General features: G+C 37.5%; 1 protein-coding gene across 8 annotated transcripts in view; it reads right to left on the reverse strand.

The window, feature by feature from the left end:
• LOC145260550 (uncharacterized) overlaps positions 1 to 19,230 on the reverse strand; it is a 103,496-nt gene that overhangs the window by 68,610 nt on the left and 15,656 nt on the right. For 4 of the 8 annotated variants that reach the window (XM_080118783.1, XM_080118782.1, XM_080118780.1 and 1 more), the window contains one exon: positions 13,033 to 13,068. The exons of the other annotated variants lie outside the window; for them this stretch is intronic. In XM_080118783.1, coding sequence (XP_079974909.1) covers positions 13,033 to 13,053 — 21 coding nt within the window. In that variant the 5' untranslated portion in view covers positions 13,054 to 13,068. The remainder of the gene's footprint in view (positions 1 to 13,032; positions 13,069 to 19,230) is intronic. 8 annotated transcript variants of the gene reach the window in all.

A 19,230-nucleotide genomic window follows, 5' to 3' on the forward strand; every position in this document is an offset into this window, starting at 1 on the left:
CAGGTGATCATGCATCTTCCTCAGTACAGACCAATAAATCTGTGTCATGAGCAAGCTGTTGGAATCCGTGTTAAATGGAGAAGTAGTTAACCACCTCAGTGACATGCAATATGGTTTCCATTCTGCTAGATCTACAGTAGATGTGCTAACGGTTATATCTCATAAGATTAGCAAATCTCTCAATAGAGGCGTTCTTTCTAGGGCAATTGCTCTTGACATATCAATATCATAGGGTATGGCAAAAAGGATCTTCACAAGATCTCCAGCTACAATATAGCTGGAAATGTTTTCTCAACCATTAAACATTTCTGGTAGGTTCATAATAGTGGTTGATGGGCAGAAATCAGAAGCTCACAATATTAATGCCGGAGTCCCTCAAGAGTCCATCCTGGGCCCAACTCTCTTCCTGATCTACATCAATGATCTTCCAAATCATATTCTTACATCATTCGTAGACATTTATGCTGATGACACGACCATCTATAGCAACACATCCAAGATCGCAAATGACCAAGTTCTGATTCTCTCTCCTCCGATCTGGAGCATGTAGTACAATGGGGAAAGAAGTGGCTTATTAATTTTAATGCATCTTAAACCAAGCTTCTATCTTTATATCACCAACACTGATCCTCTATCTAGCATCAATTGAAATGAATGGCTCTCATCTTGGGAAGGCTCCATGTTTTGACAAACTTCTGGGCTTGACATTTACTCCTGATCTGAAATGGACACGTACATTAAATTCGCTGCCAAGGCTGCTGGAAAAATGACTGGATCCTCCTAGCACTCCAGTAGATATCTCACTGCTGATGCAATTCTCTACCTATGTAAGAGCCAGGTACATCTAAAGATGGAGTACTGTTGCCACATCTGGGCAGGAGCTGCTAGAAGCAGCTTATCCTGCCTTGGCAGATTTCAAAATAGACTTTGTAGTGGAGGATGCCCTTTTCTCTTCCCTAAACCTCTTTTCCCACAGAAGAGACGTTGTGAGCCTGTCTCTGCTTTATCGTTATTTTTTATGACAAGTGCTCGTTTGCCTGACTTTCACGAAAAACACTTGTCTAACTGAAACCACTATCAATAATCTTCCCCACTCTTTATCTGTGCCTAAACTTAAAACGTAGATCCCATGAACAAAGCTTTTTCCTTAGAACAGCACACCTGTTCCATTTGCCTGCTTTCCAGCTTACTACAATTTGGTCATATTCAAGTCCAACATAAACAAATTCTTTATGAGCCATCCCCTTAAGTAATTCGATTTATCAAATTTCCACTACTAACGATTGCTATATTGTCCCATTGACTTCTGTACACTCATTAATCCTTAATCTCGAGTGGCCTTTGGGCCTTGATAAGTGGTGACTCCTGAAAAAAAAAAAAAAGGAAAAGCTATAAAGGGCTATAGTGCCATGGGTTGCTGAAGGATGGTGGGGATAAAATTGTAATTCCGGATCGATCTTGGACCAATCCAATTGCCAAATTCCGTTTGATTCAGGAACTTGATAACAATCGGATTGTAATCCGATTGTTATCAATGTAATCCACATTGATCCAGCTCAAAGAGAACTTTCATTGATCCTGTGTGAAATCACAATCAAAACAGCTGTTCAGACAGGATTTGCAGTGATCCAATAGACCTAAATCTTGAAGTAGAAGCATTACAGTACAAAAATAAAAGCAAAACCATACAAAAACTCTAAACTGTGCAAACCACTGCTTAGAAAGTTATTGCTTATTCACCAAACCTGTTTTCCTGCTCTTATTTACTTATACTGCTTTCCTCTTTTTGGAAATCATAATTTATCATTCTATGACTAAATGTAATGTAACAAGAGAGGTAGTATTAACTTTGACCTTGAATGGACTGGGTAGAGAACCTAGGGTCATTCAGGTTGTCCCCATCCCTACAAATAGAATTAGGAATGGTTAGGAAGAAGAAAAGAAAGGAAAGAAAAAGAGGTCTAAGAAATATACACTCTTTTATGAATATAAAAGGCTGGGAGTAACAGCCTAACGAGAGTGAGAGAGAGTGAGCTAGTAGCTTCCACAGGCAGCCTCTCTCCCCGGCGAATTTGTTCAAGGGGCGTCGTAAGAATTTTAACTTCAAACCAGTTTTCTCCAAATTCAACCTATTTTCCACCCTATTCGACCACCATATCACCAGGATCAACCTACTACCCAAATTGGCTTCATCACTACTACTACGACGAATGGTAAAGTACTTTTGATTATCATTTGACCAAACGTCTAGAATATTATATTTTATATTCAATTCCGAGAAAAGATTATTGCTTTGTCTAATTTTCACCACTATAATTACCTTCCTCTTGTTACCATTTTTTCCTTACATTTTAATATTGTGTTCTTCCCTCTTGTCCGGGTTAACGACTACTTTCATGAATATTTCTGTCAGTCTATCTTGTTTTGGTATGTTTTGTGTCTTTAATAAATTCCCTATTTTTATATAAAATACCTGCTTCTTGTATTTTTATCTCTCCCCCTCAAGACCTTTTTCCCTACTCTTCCTTACCATAGCAAATACTGTGTTACGGCATTGTGATTAGCCACCGCACCCGTAATGTTTAAATATAAGGTTTATACTGGTCATATGTATATTGTTACTGAAGTATGTTACTAAAATAAATGGCACAAATGTTATTTCTAAATGTCTGCTTTAAAGGGATAATGCTTTGCCTCCAAGATGCCTGTGTCTGTTTTGCATGATAAACATTAAAAATCTTTATACTCTTAAATCCTCCCCAAATCCCTGTATATCTACATTGTATATTAATGCTGTATTCTTGTAAGTTATATCATCTCTCCTGTTCCAACTGGACAAAAGACCAATTGCTCTTCTCCCCAAGCCGATCTAAAATCAAATGTACCTTGGGAGGAGAATTTAGTTTCTGGTCTTAAACTTTAGTAGGCTGACCTTTAAAAAAAAAAAAAAAAAAATCGATAAATGCTAAACATCTATAGATTTCTATTGCTAAGACATGCATTAGCTTAACCTATATTTATACTCTATAGAATATCTATAAAATAAAACATTTAGCCTGTTTGTGCTCAGATTATAAGTGATTCCACGTTAACTAGCATCTATATCTTTCACTTAGATGGGATAAAGTACTGGTGATTAGCTTTACATAAAATCTAACACCTAAAGCACATTTCAAAACGCACCCTAACCCTTGTACTATAATTTTCCAATAAGTCACTAATCCACAAACCATATTTGATCTTTTAACCCTTTAATCTACACTCCATACTCATACATTTCTCCTTTAAAAACGTAACCACATCTTCCAATCATAATCCTATTCTGAGGAGTGCAACTTCAAAGCAAATACTAATGCTTTGATACTAACTATTAATCCTAACTATCCATGCAGACGCATAGAAATAACTGGCTTTGAAACCAGGTGCGGGGAAACCCCTCTCTGTGCTGATGGACATGTAGATCTTGTCAAGTCATCCATCCAGAAGGAAAACTGATTTGTAAACCTGTGGAAGAAATTAGGAACTCCCGATTTATGGAAAATCTACAATAGTGTAAGCAATCAACCATATCCTCACTATCCAACAATCATGTTTGCACAGCAACTGAGAAAGCTAACATGCTTGCCCGTCAGTTTGCCTCAAACTACCTTGGACCCAGCAAACCATTCCTTCCTTGATTTTCCTCTGCAAACAGAAACTACACTAGATAATCTGAAAATCACCCCTTCTCAAGTACATGATATAAAAAAACGTAGACACCCCCAAAAGCATGTGGACCTGATCTCATCCCAGCTGTGCTATTAAAAAAAATGTTCCGCTGAGGTTACTCCAGTTCTCTAAATTTTTTTAACAAATGTCTTAACAAATCTTGCTTTCCTGTCAACTGGAAAACTGCTTCTGTGGTATCAGTTTACAAAATGTCTGGCGAAGAATTGACCCATTAAATTATTGCCCAATTAGCCTCCAGCTTTTCGCCAAAATATTTGAGTCTTTAATCTCTGTTTAGACCATCAATATGGATTTAGGCAAGCCCGTTCTACTGCAGATATTCTAATCTCTGAACGTTTATACCAAGCACTGGATAAGGAAAGGGACGCTAGGGCAGTAGTCCAATATATCTAACAGGGTACAGCAAGATGATCTTGTGAAAATAAAATCCTATAGTATTATGGGACGAATGCTTCACATAATTAGATCCTTTTTAAATGAGAGAAGAATCCAGGTTGTTCTCGATGGGCGTACGTCCAAACAATGATATAAATGCGGATGTACATCAAGGATCCTTGGTCCTTTATTTCTGATATTCATAAATGACGTACCTGATAAAATTGTCTCTGACTTGAGTATATTTGCTGATGAGACCATGCTTTATAGCAGGCACATGAAGAAAACTAATGAGCACACATCTAAAGTAATGGCAGAAACCCTAAAGGAAAACCTTCAGTCTGTAGGTGGAATGGGGACAAAAAAAAGAAAATGGTAATATTTAAAGCTGCAAAGACAAAGCTCGTTTCATTTAATAATTACATGAAACCAACCACCGATAGCTATGGCGAAAAATAGCTTACCTGAAAGTACTTTGTTCAAACTCCTCGGCTTAACCTTCACAGGGAACATGAGTTGGAATAGATACATCGATAACATTACCAAGGCTACTGCAAAGAAGGTGAGCTCTCTCTCTCTACCGTGCGAAAAGGTTACTTGTGCCTGAAAGTATCCTGTACCTCTACAATGCCACCATTCGCCCATGTATGGAGTATTGTTGTCACATTGGGGCTGGTGCATCTGCTACTGATCTCTCGATCCTGGACAGGGTTCAAAAGATTCGCCAACCTGATAGGTCCTGAACTGTCATCTAAGCTTCAGCCCCCGTCTCATCAACGAAATGTTGAATCCCTCTTTCACACGTATTTTAATGGCGGATGCTTGGACGAACTACAAGCTCTTGTACCCTCCGCCTCAATGAAAATACCCCCGACAAACCCAACAAGTAGCGAACTCGTACCCCTACACGGTAGAGATCCCCAGATGTAAGAAAGCCTTCTACTCTAATAGCTTCTTCCCTAGAACCGCTATACTTTGGAATTCTCTTTCGGGTTCCTGCTTCCCAACTTTACTGACATAGAAGTTCAAGTCTAATGTGAACAGACATCTTGCTGCTAAACTCCCTACATAGTACTCCTACAATTTAGGTCCCTGATAGTATCCCCTACATCAAAGTGGCAATATGCTTTGTTTGGTGTGAAAATATTAAAAACTGGTAAAACCAAACAGAAAAAAAAACATGTAAAAATTATATATATATATATATATATATATATATATTGTACTTAAGGAGTCGGATAAAAGATTCAGACTACTCTTAGAAATCCGACTAGCTGAAACCTCCGACTCCGCAACCTTGTCAGCACTTAGTTTCTTTAAGAGTTTCTACTCGACAGTTTAACACTACACTCAATTAAATCATTATTTCGTTTGTCTAATAGGGTCCTCCAGCCCAACAATCCTGACAGTTGAAAAACATGTGTTAATGGGAAATCTAACTACTATAGTCAGTAACCTCAATTTAGACAGCTGTTATGAAGTAAAATTAATAGTTATTATAAACCGGAGTTCTGTTTGTGGTGAAGACTTCATTTTGCAGCGAGCCGCAAGGACCAGCAGAGCGATGAATGTACCTGAAGACCACACAGGATAGATTATTCAGTCAAGAGGCGAAGCACTCCACTACGGAAACAACATGTGGAAACGATCAATAGGCCAACTTGTAACGGGACAACATACGATCGCAAGAGCACCTATCATATCGGGTGCAGTTCGACAAGGTTAGAGACACCCGCTGTGGATGGTGCAATGTTGGTCCCGTTATACAACTCACTGTTCACTCAATGTCGATTTTTATAGGTTTTCAGGTATGCTGACAACATATGACTAAGGTTTCCTCAGATATTGCTTAAAATTTCTGCAATGTTGGATGCCTTCGTGAAAGAGCAATCTTGGTCGATAGAAATGATGCTGTTATGATCAATTATCTTTTGAAAGAGTTATCAATCCATTGATTGTGTTATCAATGAAGATCAGGAAATAAAATTTCCTGCAGAATTCACTACAACCACATCAACCTTATATTGAAGGAAGGAGCTCCAATTATATTAAGAAATCTTGATCCACCTAAACCGTAATGACATACGGTTAGCAATGAAATCTTTGAAAACTAATGTTCTGGAAACCATTATAATAACTGGTAATTTTAAAGATTAAACTTAATTCATCAGATTCCCCTTATTCCTTAATTAAGAATACAGCATTTCAAAATGGTAATTATGATACATTTCAGTATGACACTGCCTTCATTGCTGTCCATAAGATTCTGTTCAGTCCTAGGTAGTGTTGGGACGATTCCTAAATTTTCAGATTCCAGGAAAATGTTGATTAATGATTCCGATACAAAGTATAATTCCGATTCCTGTAGAATTGTTTTGAAATATACCATTATATAACCGAAATTGGTACAGCGAAAAAGTAAAAATACAATTAAGGGAATTTCGAAAACAATTTTTTTTTTTGTAAAATTTCTTCCATTGAAGTCACAAATATTTTAATCATGAATTAAACATGCACCATGAAATTAATAACAATTTCAGGAGTTTTATATATTAAAAAATATAAAGAAAAAGTCATGATTAATTCAAAATATAAAATAAATTTCAAGGGGAATAACATGCTTTATCTTTTGATGTTCATTTTTTTTGTTTTATTTTCTTTTTATTTTTGATAATTTTAAAATTTAACTTTTTGCAGCTTTAATCGCTGATTTTTATTCCACTTTCTAGAATATTCTTATTTCGAAATGAATAAATCATTGATTAAATTTTTAGCCTTTTATATTCAGTCGTCTCAAATTATTCTTATTTGACTTTAAAAATATTTTTAATGTTTTTTTTTAATCTAAATTGGTTTGGTAAATGTTACTTCACGCTACAACAGAACACTGATCACTAATTTGTTTTTAAGGGTATCCGAGGTTGCTGATAATGAATCTGATAATCAAACCCGGCACAAATTTAGCGTTTGCATGGTATGAACCCCTGGGGTATTCCATTAACAGGTGTGCCTGCAGTTTAATTAACCGTTTTTCCATCAGTAATGTGCCACCATTCACCATTTCAAAAATTCTGTTTACATTGGAGAGCGGGTGTAATGCTGGGGCGCGTTACTTACGGAAAAACTGTTAATTAAACTGCAGAAGCACTTGTTAAACTACACAAGTTTAATAATTGAATACCCCCAAAAAGAACGAAAAACAAAAATGTTTAGTGGTTATGTTTTTGTAAACCGCTCGTGAAAACTTTTTAGATCAATTAAAAAAAGCATTAAAACTACGTAAGAAATTTTTTTTTTTTTTAACTTGATTTGAAATGACTGATATAGATTCCTACCCGATATAAGACACCCCACTGCCTGTTCGCACGCGAACGTATCATGTAAGGAAAACACTAACAAAGGCAGTGAAATAGCACAAAATAGCCCCAAGGTCTAGGGGTTCATACCATGCAAACGGCAAATATGCGGCGGGTTTGATTATCAGATTCGTTGTCAGCAACCACGAATACCTTTAACAAACCAAATTAGATTGGTTGGTGTTCTGTTGTAGCATAAGGTAACATTTACCATTGGTTTATTTTTATTATGTAATTATATACTTATCGTCCTTTAATGTTTATTCTTATTTAATGACTTAATTTACCTCTTTATTTCTATATAAAAAAGAAAATTTTTGGTAATTGTTTATTTCTATTATTAAGGAAAAGTTATTTATTGAACTTTCGAAATCGCTTCTGCCTTAATGCTGTTTCTGACAACCTTTTTATTTTTTTGTTAGGGAGTGGGAAACATTTACCTATGCTCATATCACGACTGTGATACCAGGCATCTGTGAATGTCGACCAAGCCCTTACAGTCCTTTAGTTGAATGGCTACGAGTGACTAGTTGGTTTGCAAAGTTAAGGTTCAAAGGATTTAAAAAAAAAAAAAAAAAAAACTTTTTTCCTTTTTTTAATAAATTTTTCACATTTTTTTTTTTTTTTTTTGTGCAAAGAAGTTTCAAAAGAAATGTTTAATTGCTTCATTTACAGAATATTTTAATGAAATTTAAATTTCTAAAAGAAAACAAAATTAAGTTCACTTACAGCATTGTTCTATTAAGCCTTTTATTGTTTAAATAATTTGACTTTGCTTGTTTTATTTTTTAAAAATATAAAGGTTGACAAGACATTTTTCATTTACTAATGAGATTTTTCATTCATTTAATAATGGAAGAGTGTCGGTAAAAAAAAAAAACTTGCCCAAAGATAAAAAGGGGGGGGGCTATCTTTGGGCAAGTTTTTTTTTTTTTTTTTTTTTTAGTCACCAGTTGGAAAAACCACCGATTATTAACATGATTTACTCTCAAGGAGAGCACTGTAAAATCTTTTTTCTCTAAGGATTAAATATTGATCAACTTTTTTCATGGACTTTATGTAGTTAGGCTGTTTTATACATAAACTTCACTCCCAAATGAAAACAATGTTACCTCGACCCCTAAAGTTTCGTAACAGTGCAAACATAACTAATCATGGGCCTCGAAGTTTTGAAAGATAGACAGCACCTATGTGAGGGAATAAGAAAACTCATTAAGATAAATGATTACCTTTAAAGTAATTAAAAATTCTTGTGTTTCATTAAATATGTTATGAAAAGTTCTGACGTTTTTATCAAATTTGACAGCATTAATCTCACTTTAAACAGTTTGTAGTAAACTACTACTATGATGCTGCTACGCTATGCTTCCCTTATTTCTCTTTCTCCCTACTCTTCTACTTTTCCGTTCCTTTCTTCAATGTCAGAGGTTTCAGCCAATCAGAATAGAGGACTGTCCTGGAGGGAGATACAAAAAAAGAAATCTGTCTCAGACATGCGGAAACGATAGAAGCATCAACATGCGATGAAACAGTTTCCCTGGGTAAAGACTTATCAAAGAAATGTACTATCCTCTTTGTACCCCTATATCTCGGAAACTTTTATAAAACATCAATCCTAAAGTCTCGTCGCACTTAATTATAACCCAATGTTTTCTTTTCCACAACCGTTCTTTTTTTTTTTCAGCACTTGTTCTAATTTCAGATACGTCCCAAAAGGGGGACCGACCGAAATGGGAACCTTTTTTCAAACGTCGTTAAAATCTATGGTAACCACCATAAGTTCAACTTAAAAATATAGGAGAATCATAAAAGAATCAGAAATCTAAGGTATTTTTAGCGATACGATTTCAGTACCGACCCCCCCCCCCCAAAAAAAAAATAAAAATACACGATTCTTACGATTAACGATTCCGATTAATCGTCCCACCACTAGTCCTAGGTTCATCCTCCCAGGACTTACTTCCTAAGGAGTTAGTTCATTGCTAATCATTTGAGGTGCTTTGGGGTATTCCATTGTGACGGATGTACGATTCAGAGAACACAAGTCTTCATTAAATTCAAACAAATATTAAATGTAAGACAAAAATGCTAGAAAAAGTTTTTAACACTTTTGGATTTGACCCCAAAAATTTATTCGCAAAAAGGCACATGACAGACGGACGCATAAAAGTAGAAGAATAAGAACGTGAAACAGTATCAAAAAAAAAAAAAAAAAAAAAAAAAAAGTAACACTTAAAATTGTTTATTTTTGGGATAAAAATTGCACTTTAAATTCTGTGATGGACGTGCAGAAATCTTGTAACGGGCGTACTGTTCTAAATAAACCTTAACAAAATAGTATTAAAAGCCCTAAGAAGGGTCCTTATATTAAAAAGGACTTGTAAGTTCAAATGGAAACTAAAAAATGAAACAAAAGTGTCTTGCTGTAGGAAAAAAAAAAAAAATTCAAATGAAAATTGCCCTGATTTGTGCATCACAGATAACTCAAAAACTTTGCCAGCAATAACATTGGTGACTTCACTGGGGAAACTGTTCACCCTCATACAAAACTAAAACCTAGTCGTTCATGTTTATGACAACATTGTCAGCCATTATTTGTTCAGGATTAGGAATTTCATCATTCATGTCACTCATGGCCTTATCTGAATCATTTTCACTTTATGTTTTCAACTTTGAAGATTTCATCTTTTGAGAATCCTGCTACCTCAAGTTGCTAAGAATTTCGAGCTTTGATGCAATGTAACTTCATGGTGTCAGTCATGACTAAGGCTTTTCCCATACTGGAAGTTTTGGAGCACATCTAATTTTGCCACTAGATATAAATGTTATTTATTCCAGTATTCAAGTTTCTTGGCAATTCACAATAGGCTGCAGCATCATTTAGGGCGACTAGTGGTATGAACATTTCACCAAACTGATCACTTAACAGTACCACCAATTCCATCAACTGCATCTTTACTGTGCAAAGTTACAAAGAAATTCCAGATAATATTGAAATTTTACTCATTTTCCCATTCATGAAGGTTTGAAAATGGGAAGTGTTGCTCTAATTGTGAAGATGGACCATCTGTGAAAACATTGAACTTTATGAGGTCATACTTTTTGCTGATACAATCAACTGACATGAAGGTGTATACAGCCTCTTGTGTGGTCTGAATTGTCAGAAACAATGGCAAAGTTCTCCTTGACATTTTGGCTAACCCAAACATGACCAGTGAAAATGGTGACTTGCTGGTTGACAATGGATGCATTCTGAGAAATCCAGCTGAAGAACAGTTGAGGAACCATTGCATTCTTCAATAAGATTAGTAAAATGATCTTTTCTTTTGATGTATCTGTGCACAAGAAAAGTATTCATTTGCTTTTTCAGGGAATCAAAAACGTCATTGACAGTTGCTGAAACTAACCTTTTCAGCACGTTTGTCTAGTTTTTGCCATTGTTGGATACTCAAAGTTTGGCTATCTTCATTTCGATGTAATTTCTACAATCGTCACATTTATGGTAGATACAGTCCTTATGTTTGCATGTGACTTGCCCAACAAAGCCTGAAAACGTTGACAAATTGATAAAGTGTTCAAGGGCTGTAAAAACAAGGCGAATATTTTCATGGTATTGACAAACAAACATCGTGTGGTATTGGATCAAAAAGTTTAACTATTGATTATCTCTCATAACATAACTTGGCTTTTTATGAAGGGGCAGTTTCTGTTATTTAGATAAGATTTAAAATTATAATGCTTTGAAAACTAATGATTCTTATACATAATGTTTTATAAAAAATTAAAAACCCTTTCCCCAAACTGTTAGGATGCTTAAAAGATGCTTTGAAATAAGAACATCACCATAAAAAAATTGTGATGGACGTATATTAAAAAGTGTACATCCGTTACAATTTTCCTAAACTGAAACTTTCTAGGTAGAAATTTTTATCCAGTTTGCTTACCCACAATATGCTTATTTAAAATCCAGAAAAAAAAACAAAAAAAAAAAACAAAAAAACTTTATTTAAAATAAAAAAAAAAAAAAAAAATAATAAAAAAAAAAGACTTTAGTATTTCCGCACTAGATAAAGTAGGAAAACTTACTTTTTTTGTGACGGACATACAAAGGCAAAAAAAATCCTTGCCTTCAAGCTTTATAAAAAGATAGCTGAATATTTTTGGACAATTTTCATATTGAAAACCACTTTTTCCATCCGTTACCAGTTACCTTATTCCATAGTTAACTAAAATAAGAGAGTGATGTCTTCTTTGAACTAATTTTTAAAATATACCCAGTAAAACTTTTTCACTAATGAAAAAATAAACCTGTTTAAGTAAAAAATGTCAGTCAAAGTTTAGTTTATCAAGTTTTAATACGAAAACTTAAACTCCTGAAGGTCTCGGCTTTCAAGTGATACCAAATATGCCATACTTTCAAGATTAATTTTCACATTGTGGTTGACATTTTCGTGTAATTGCCCCTTTACTGAGAAACACTAAACCATTTTTATAGATCTTGTGTTTAACCTCCTGGAAAGAGGTAAACAATTTCTACCATAGAATTAAATAAGCATTACCAGTTTTAATGTTAATGGTTTAAAAAAAAAAAAAAAAAAAAGATTAACTAAACTGCAGATTAACAAATAGCTGTGACCAACAGGGATTTTATACAGATCAGATAATCCTTAAACATGGTCTTTGTGAACTCTATGCAGAAGTCGAACTAGCTCAACAGCAAAAATACTTGGTTTTTATATTATTTAATTGGAGTAGCATTAAAAGTTGATTTTTTCTTTGTTATTTTATCAACTTGCACGAAAAGAGCTATGTAAAAGATGCTTAAAACCGTTTGAATTATGCAAATACCATCAGTAGTTCAAAAGTTATGAGAATTTTAAGTGCCAAAGTTTATGCTTTTCCATAGACATTTTTCTTTAGAAAAAGTGGGCTAAATTACGGACCTCAACATTTCAAGAAATTCCGTAATTTCGCCACCATTTTTGAGCAATTCTCATGAAACCTAGCTTCTGTAAAATTGTTTGCTCTTTCTGATGATGCAGTCAAATCTGATGGTTCTCTTTATCATAAGCCATGAATTAAATTAAGATGTACAAATTTCAATTTTTTTTTAAACTGGTGCATGCTATCATACAGTGGGTGTCTATTCATGAACAAAACTAAGTATTATAGTGGTATTTAAATATAGCTTTGAGAGCAGGTATTTTCCTGCCTTCTCACCAAGGAGAGCTTAATCTTGGGTGTAGCCGTTGAATGCCTAAAGAGCATTCATGGCCGGTATTTACTACTCCCGTCAAAGAAAAAAAAATTGAGTAGATATGAATACATCTCAAAATAAATTGAAAATTTTTCATATAGATTTTGGATTTCTATAAAAGATGGAAATTCCCATAGTCAACCAGAACTTATGCATTTTGGGACCGGTTGAACTTTCAATTTTGTAAATCCTCTCTATCTGGCCCAAAATATACTCCTATTTTCTGAGATGCAACCATAAATCTTACTCTACATGAATCCTTGATGTAGCTTTCACAGTACCAGGAATCCTGATAAGAAACAACTATATACTCACCAGTTGATGGTAATTTGTCATTTCTATTCTGTTTTACTGAAAAAAAAAAACTATGTAAACAAAGAAATAAAACGGTAGTTTTTTTTACCTTGTTTCCACCTTAACATTTAAAATGATTACGTTTTAAGTTATGCTGAAAACGAATATCGCATTTAAATTTTCTGCAAATAAGTAGTTTTCCGGATATTAAGCAATGTCATTTCTTATGATATCGCTGGTGGCCATCTTGGTACGCACAAGCGCGCAAACGTAACCCTGAGAAACTATGCACAAACGTACATACCAAGATGGCCACCAGCAGTAAGATAAGAAATGACATTGCTTAATATCCGAAAAGCTAGTTATTTGTGGAAAATTTAGATGCAATATTCGTTTTCAGCATACCGAAAAATTTAAAAGGTAGTCATTTTAAAGAAAAATGTTCAGGTAGAAACAAGGTAAAAATTTACCAAATGCATTACATTGAAATTTTTTATCGACCTGCCAATTATTTAGATATCCTCAGTTAAAAAAATAAATTAAAAAAATGGTCTTGACAAGGAGTACAAAATTTCAAGTTTCACAATATATTTTAATTGTTAGGTGAAAGTACATAATAGTTAACAAAACTAACTTCCTTCCCCATGTTAAGGGGTTTCTAGATAACATTTCAGCATAAGTACCTTTTGTTTACCACTAGAAAAAAAAGTGCAAGTGATAACAGAAACGCATGTACTTAGTACATTGTTCTTTAACGCTTTTAGTATATGTGTACTAAAAGCGTTAAAAATAAAATAGCATCGTTTGAAAATCAAATTTGAAACAATTTTTAAATTGACAAACTCAGAATAAAAAAAGTGAAACTGATTTTTCTGCTTTCGTTTTGAAAGCAAGAAAAAACATTTTTAAGAGAATACAAACAAAACTCGTTAATGCGCTGACTAAAGTCAGCACATTAGTGCATAGCAAGCTGTTTCCCCCCATTAAGCGGATTTGAATTTCTATAAAAAGATAACATTTTAAAGAAATTTCCACATAATAATTATCAAATATTTACATCTTATACATGAAAATAATTCTGAAACTTATCTATAACAATGGAGAATATATACCAATTTATCTTATCAATTTTGAAATATTCTTTGTCAACTTTGCTCAGTCATCTTTTATATATATATATATATATATATATATATATATATAAGAAAAATGTATGTATGTGTGTATCCGCTAAAAACTTGACAGACTGAACAAAAATGAACAAACTTGGTATCATATTGAAGCTCCACCCTCCGGACGAGAAATATCGAAATTTGGGTCCAAAAGGACAACTAGAAGTGGGTCAGCTAACCGATTTTCTGCAGGGAGGGGGGGGAAGTGACATTTTAATGCTAAACATTACGTATTTTTAAATCGATTTATAAGTGCCCCCCCCCAAAAAAAAACGGGGCCCAACTATCACAAAGTGTACACGGGGCCCGTTTTTTTTTTGGGGGGGGGGTCACCTTGTATTCAAAAACCGTTGAGTCATATCACATGATCTTCACGTCAGCTAGCTGTAATGGCGACGTTTGTATTAAACGACTGTTAGTATCGCACAAATAAAAAGATTAACTGTCAGTATAGTACCAATTATATTACACATTATGAAAATGTTTCCAGTGTGACTAACGGGTTAAAAATAGTAAATATACGTGAGTATAACGAAAAATGTCAAGAAAAAATGATAAGGGGGAAAAAAAAATTAAACTTAAAAATATTCAAGACAGATCGTTATATTTACACTAAAAAATAAACAGCCATTTTCGTTTTTGTATTAACACATGACTTCCTACCTCTGTTAAACTGGAGGGGCGGGGGACGAGACCGCTTGGATTAACTAAAATTACTTGTATAATCTGTATTACATTTCTTTCGCTAAACATTTCATAAGAAAAAATAAGTAAATAAAAAAATTACGCTTAAAAATATTTAGCAGTAGACGACAGACGCACAACAAAAACAAAAAAAAACAAAAAACGGCCATTTTCTTTTTTATATCAGTTACACTATGACCTAATTCTACTTAGGAGGGAGGAGGTGGGAGGCATATGAGTTAGTGGGAGGGGTGGGGCGAAAGACGAAACCACTTCATTTCTAAGGACAGATACTACACTTTGATCTTATTTATATATTTTATTTTCCGCAAAAATAAATACATATTTCCATAAAAAGTGAATTTTATAAAAAACATACAACAATTACAAAAAACAAAATTAGGCACAAGGCCCTATAAGAAATTGGGAGGGGGAGGGTACAGGGTCTTTGTGACTATTTAACATTGTTGAAAATGCAGACTTTGGAGTCTTACTCTTGACTGGCAACATTTACCAAAATACCTCATTCACTCTGTGGATCCTAATCTACCTAAAAACCCCAGCGTTCAGTGTAAAAATAACATTTACAATTTGTAAAGAACTTATGTGTGTTGTGTGTGCATTTTTTTTTTTTTTTTTTTTAAACAATATAGTGTGTGAGTGCATTTGTTAAGTGACAAAAAAGTTCAAATTCATTGAAAATATACAGTCTATAATCAAGTTATAAAAGCACGTGGAGTGGGGCAAGCTAATGAAAAGAGTTCAATTTAAACATAAAAAATAAAGCCGAATTGGTTTGTTAGTATTGACCCCCCTACTAATCTAACGTCTAGACCCCCCACTGTTTTCCGGGGAACCGAAAACAAGCAGGGAGATCCCTATGTGGGGTTGGGGTGAAGCCTTAATAGGAGAACAGAAATCAATGGGAGGAGGGGTTGATTGTTGACCTCTGAGTACTGGGGGAAAGACCAGGATTACATCCAAAACAAAAGTAGGTAACGGGGGAGCGGGTGGACTCAGAGGTTCTCTAGCACCGAAAATAATAACAGGAGCGGGATATCATTTATACCACCAGTCAAGAGTCTCTTTAATTAATTATACTAAACTAAGCGGGATGGGTTCCGAAGGACCCAGCACCGCCCGTGCCATGCTTAAGGAGGGAACACGTATTGGAACTTGGCTCCTCGACAGATGCACAAACTAGTGTTGTGCACCCACCTCTTGTTAAACTCCACTCGAGGCAACCTCCTCCAATCGCATCTGATCTTTACTTTAAGCAGATGTTTAAAGTAAACGATCAGATCCCGATCCGGAACAGATATCCCTTCGCGGACCAACTTGAGGCACATGATCCATATCACCATGCGCGCCACTGCTAGGATCGCCAGGAAAACCATTCTTTCCTCCCTGGGGAATGGCGGCTCCATGTTGTAAACGAAATATCCTTCGTCGAGTTCGAGCGGGCACTCGGCATTGATGCGGGCCGTTACCCCTTCGACGTATTCCAATAGGGCCTGGATCCGGCTGCAACTAAAAAACGCATGCTCGAGGGTTTCGAGCCTGTGTTCGTCGCAGCGCGGGCACCAGGCACTTGTATGTTGTTTGTACTTGCTGAATTCGAAGAGGGGCAGTGCCTTTCGGACCAGTCGCCAGGTCAGGGAAAATTCCGAGTTAGTCAAAAAATCCCGACCCGGCACCCAACTCCATTGAGAGCGGATAACCTCCATCGACCAACCTAACCGCCTACAAAGAGGATCCTTCGCGGTACCCACCACTAACTCCCGATAAAGGCTCTTTCTAGGCTGTTCGAGGACACTGGTCCCCGGCAAAGCTCTAAGTGCAGTCCGGCATTCGGCAAAGAACTTGGGCTCTCCCCTCGGTTTACGACGACCTTCTACCGAGGGGTCAGGTTTGAGATTGGGAAACGAGTTCTCAACCACAGGGACCCATGGAGCGTTCTCCTCTAGCGAACGACCCAGGAAAGCCAATCTCTCAGCGTTTTTATGACACAAGAGACTGGGCTGACCCAGGCCTTCCTCGCTCGGACGTTGGACACAGACCTCTCTGCACACATAATGCTTACCCTCGTCCCACAGAAGTGAGTCGAGGCGCTTTTGTAAGCGGGTTAGGCGTTGTGCAGGGAGAGGAAGTATAGACAATCGGTAAAGGATGAGCGGAAAGACGTATGTAGCACACGCCTCCGCCCGACCCTTCAAGGACAATTTCCTTCGAATCCAAGTCTTGACCGACGATTTGACCTTGCCATATACTTCCGACCAGTTTTTCTCCAGCTGAAGTCCCGGTCCAAACCAGACACCGAGAATACGAACCGTTCCATCGGTCCAGCTGAAGATGCCTGGAAGCGAGTTTACCCCGGTCCAGGCCCTCAACCGCAGGCCGACAGACTTGCTGCGGTTGAAGACGGCCCCTGTGACTTCTTCGTATCGAGCGAGCGCCTCGACCACCGCTTGAACGTCCGTGGGGCAAGACACGAACACGGTGACATCATCGGCGAACGCGGAAACCCTGGCTCATGTGCCTCCAGGTAAAGCAATTCCACGCAGGACTGGTGTAGCCGCCTCGTCCCTTAACTTGCAAAGGAGGGGTTCCAATGCCAGGACGTACAAAAGAGGCGACAGCGGACAACCCTGACGCACCAACCGGGAGACGGCGAAACACTCCGACAGCTTACCGTTGATCTGCACCGCTACCGTTGGTCTATCATACAGGACAAAGATCCACTTGCGGAAGTCCGGATTAAATCCGGCAGCCTCTAGCACAGATCCCAGGAACCGATGGTCGACCCTATGGAACGCCTTGGACTGATCCAAACTGATCAGCGCGGCTTCTGTGTCGTCTTCTATTCCCTCTATGATCGAGCGAATCAAATGAAGATTGTCTTGAATCGATCTCCCCTTCACAGCATAACTCTGGTCGGGTTCGATCAAGTCAGCGATGACAACCTGCAAGCGATTCGCAAGAATCTTTGCCAAAATCTTTACCTCTGTGTTTAGCAGAGTCAACGGCCTAAGTCAAAGTTTTCCACCCCACCATGCCGTTGACCTTTCCTCAGCAATGTGATCACTCCCTTGATCACCTGCCCAGGGATGGATCCCTGGGCAAACCAATGGTTAAACATATCCTTAAGAATAGGGACCAACATGGGCGACAGCCTCAAGTAAAATTCGTAGGGTAAACCATCAAGCCCCGGGGACTTGTTGTAGCCGACCTGCTTCAACGCAGTAATGACCTCATGTTCCGTAACAAGACCATCACAGCTAGCCGCCCGAGCCGCCGTGAGGCGGGGCGAGTCAGCCAAATAGCTGCCAAACTCATCGACCCTGAGTCTGGGTAGTTGGGTGAAGCGCTCCGATAGATGCTCCCGAAACCCCCCGCAGATCTCCCGCGTCGATACTAGGGCGTGTCCTTCCAGGTTATGTACTTTCCGAATGTACCCGTCCGAACCGCGCCTTAGAGCAGCCTTATGCTCAATAGCGTCAACATTAACAGCTTCGTTAGAGACTTTCATTAACCTAGCCCTAACTACCTGACCTTCATACCGCTCGCTAGCCAAGCGGCTGAGGTCCTGCTTAGCTAGTGCTACCTCTAGGGGGTCCCCCCCTCCACCGCCCGGGTCAGCTTATCCTCTGTACGCTTCTTTGCCTTAGCCTTATCTAACGCGAGGCGTTGGCTGTATTGACAGAGAAGCGTCTAATTTTGGCCTTAAGGCTAACCCACCACTTACTCCCTGTAATCGCCCCCACTAAAGCCCGCTGAATTAATTCGGTAACCTTCAACCGGTAGTCCTCCAGCTCCAACAAGGTGCTGTTGAACTTCCAGTATCCGGCTAGTTTAGGCCTAGCACTTAAGTTCAAACGGGCCATAACGAGTTTATGGTCCGAGTGTCCTAACAAGTGGGATGTGGGGAACGATAGAAAGTCTACGTCGCCTCTTCTAACTAACATCCGATCCAAGTAAGTACTCAGATGGGAAGGCACTACAGAATGCCACGTCCACATCTCCCGCCCCGGGTAATCCAGACGAAATCTGTCGACGAGGTTGCACGAAGCCATCAGGTCAGACAGACTGTTGTCATACCACACCGACCCGCTAGTCCCCTCAACCTTATCTATGTTGAGATCAAGGATTGCATTCCAATCACCCATTAACACTAACCGTTCCGGATCCACTAAGTAGCCCTCCAACCGTCGAAAAAAGGATACCCTCTCTCCATGAGAATTGGGAGCATAAACAGTGACAATCCGAAAAATATTGCAATTAATGGCAACATCAACAACGACCGCCCGCCCGTCCTCGCCTGCGTGAACAACATTCACCGACGCTGACAGGGTGCGACTCACTA

Source organism: Euprymna scolopes, chromosome 36 (assembly GCF_053919585.1).
Source record: "Euprymna scolopes isolate OS-2025 chromosome 36, ASM5391958v1, whole genome shotgun sequence".
NCBI classification, from domain to species: domain Eukaryota; kingdom Metazoa; phylum Mollusca; class Cephalopoda; order Sepiida; family Sepiolidae; genus Euprymna; species Euprymna scolopes.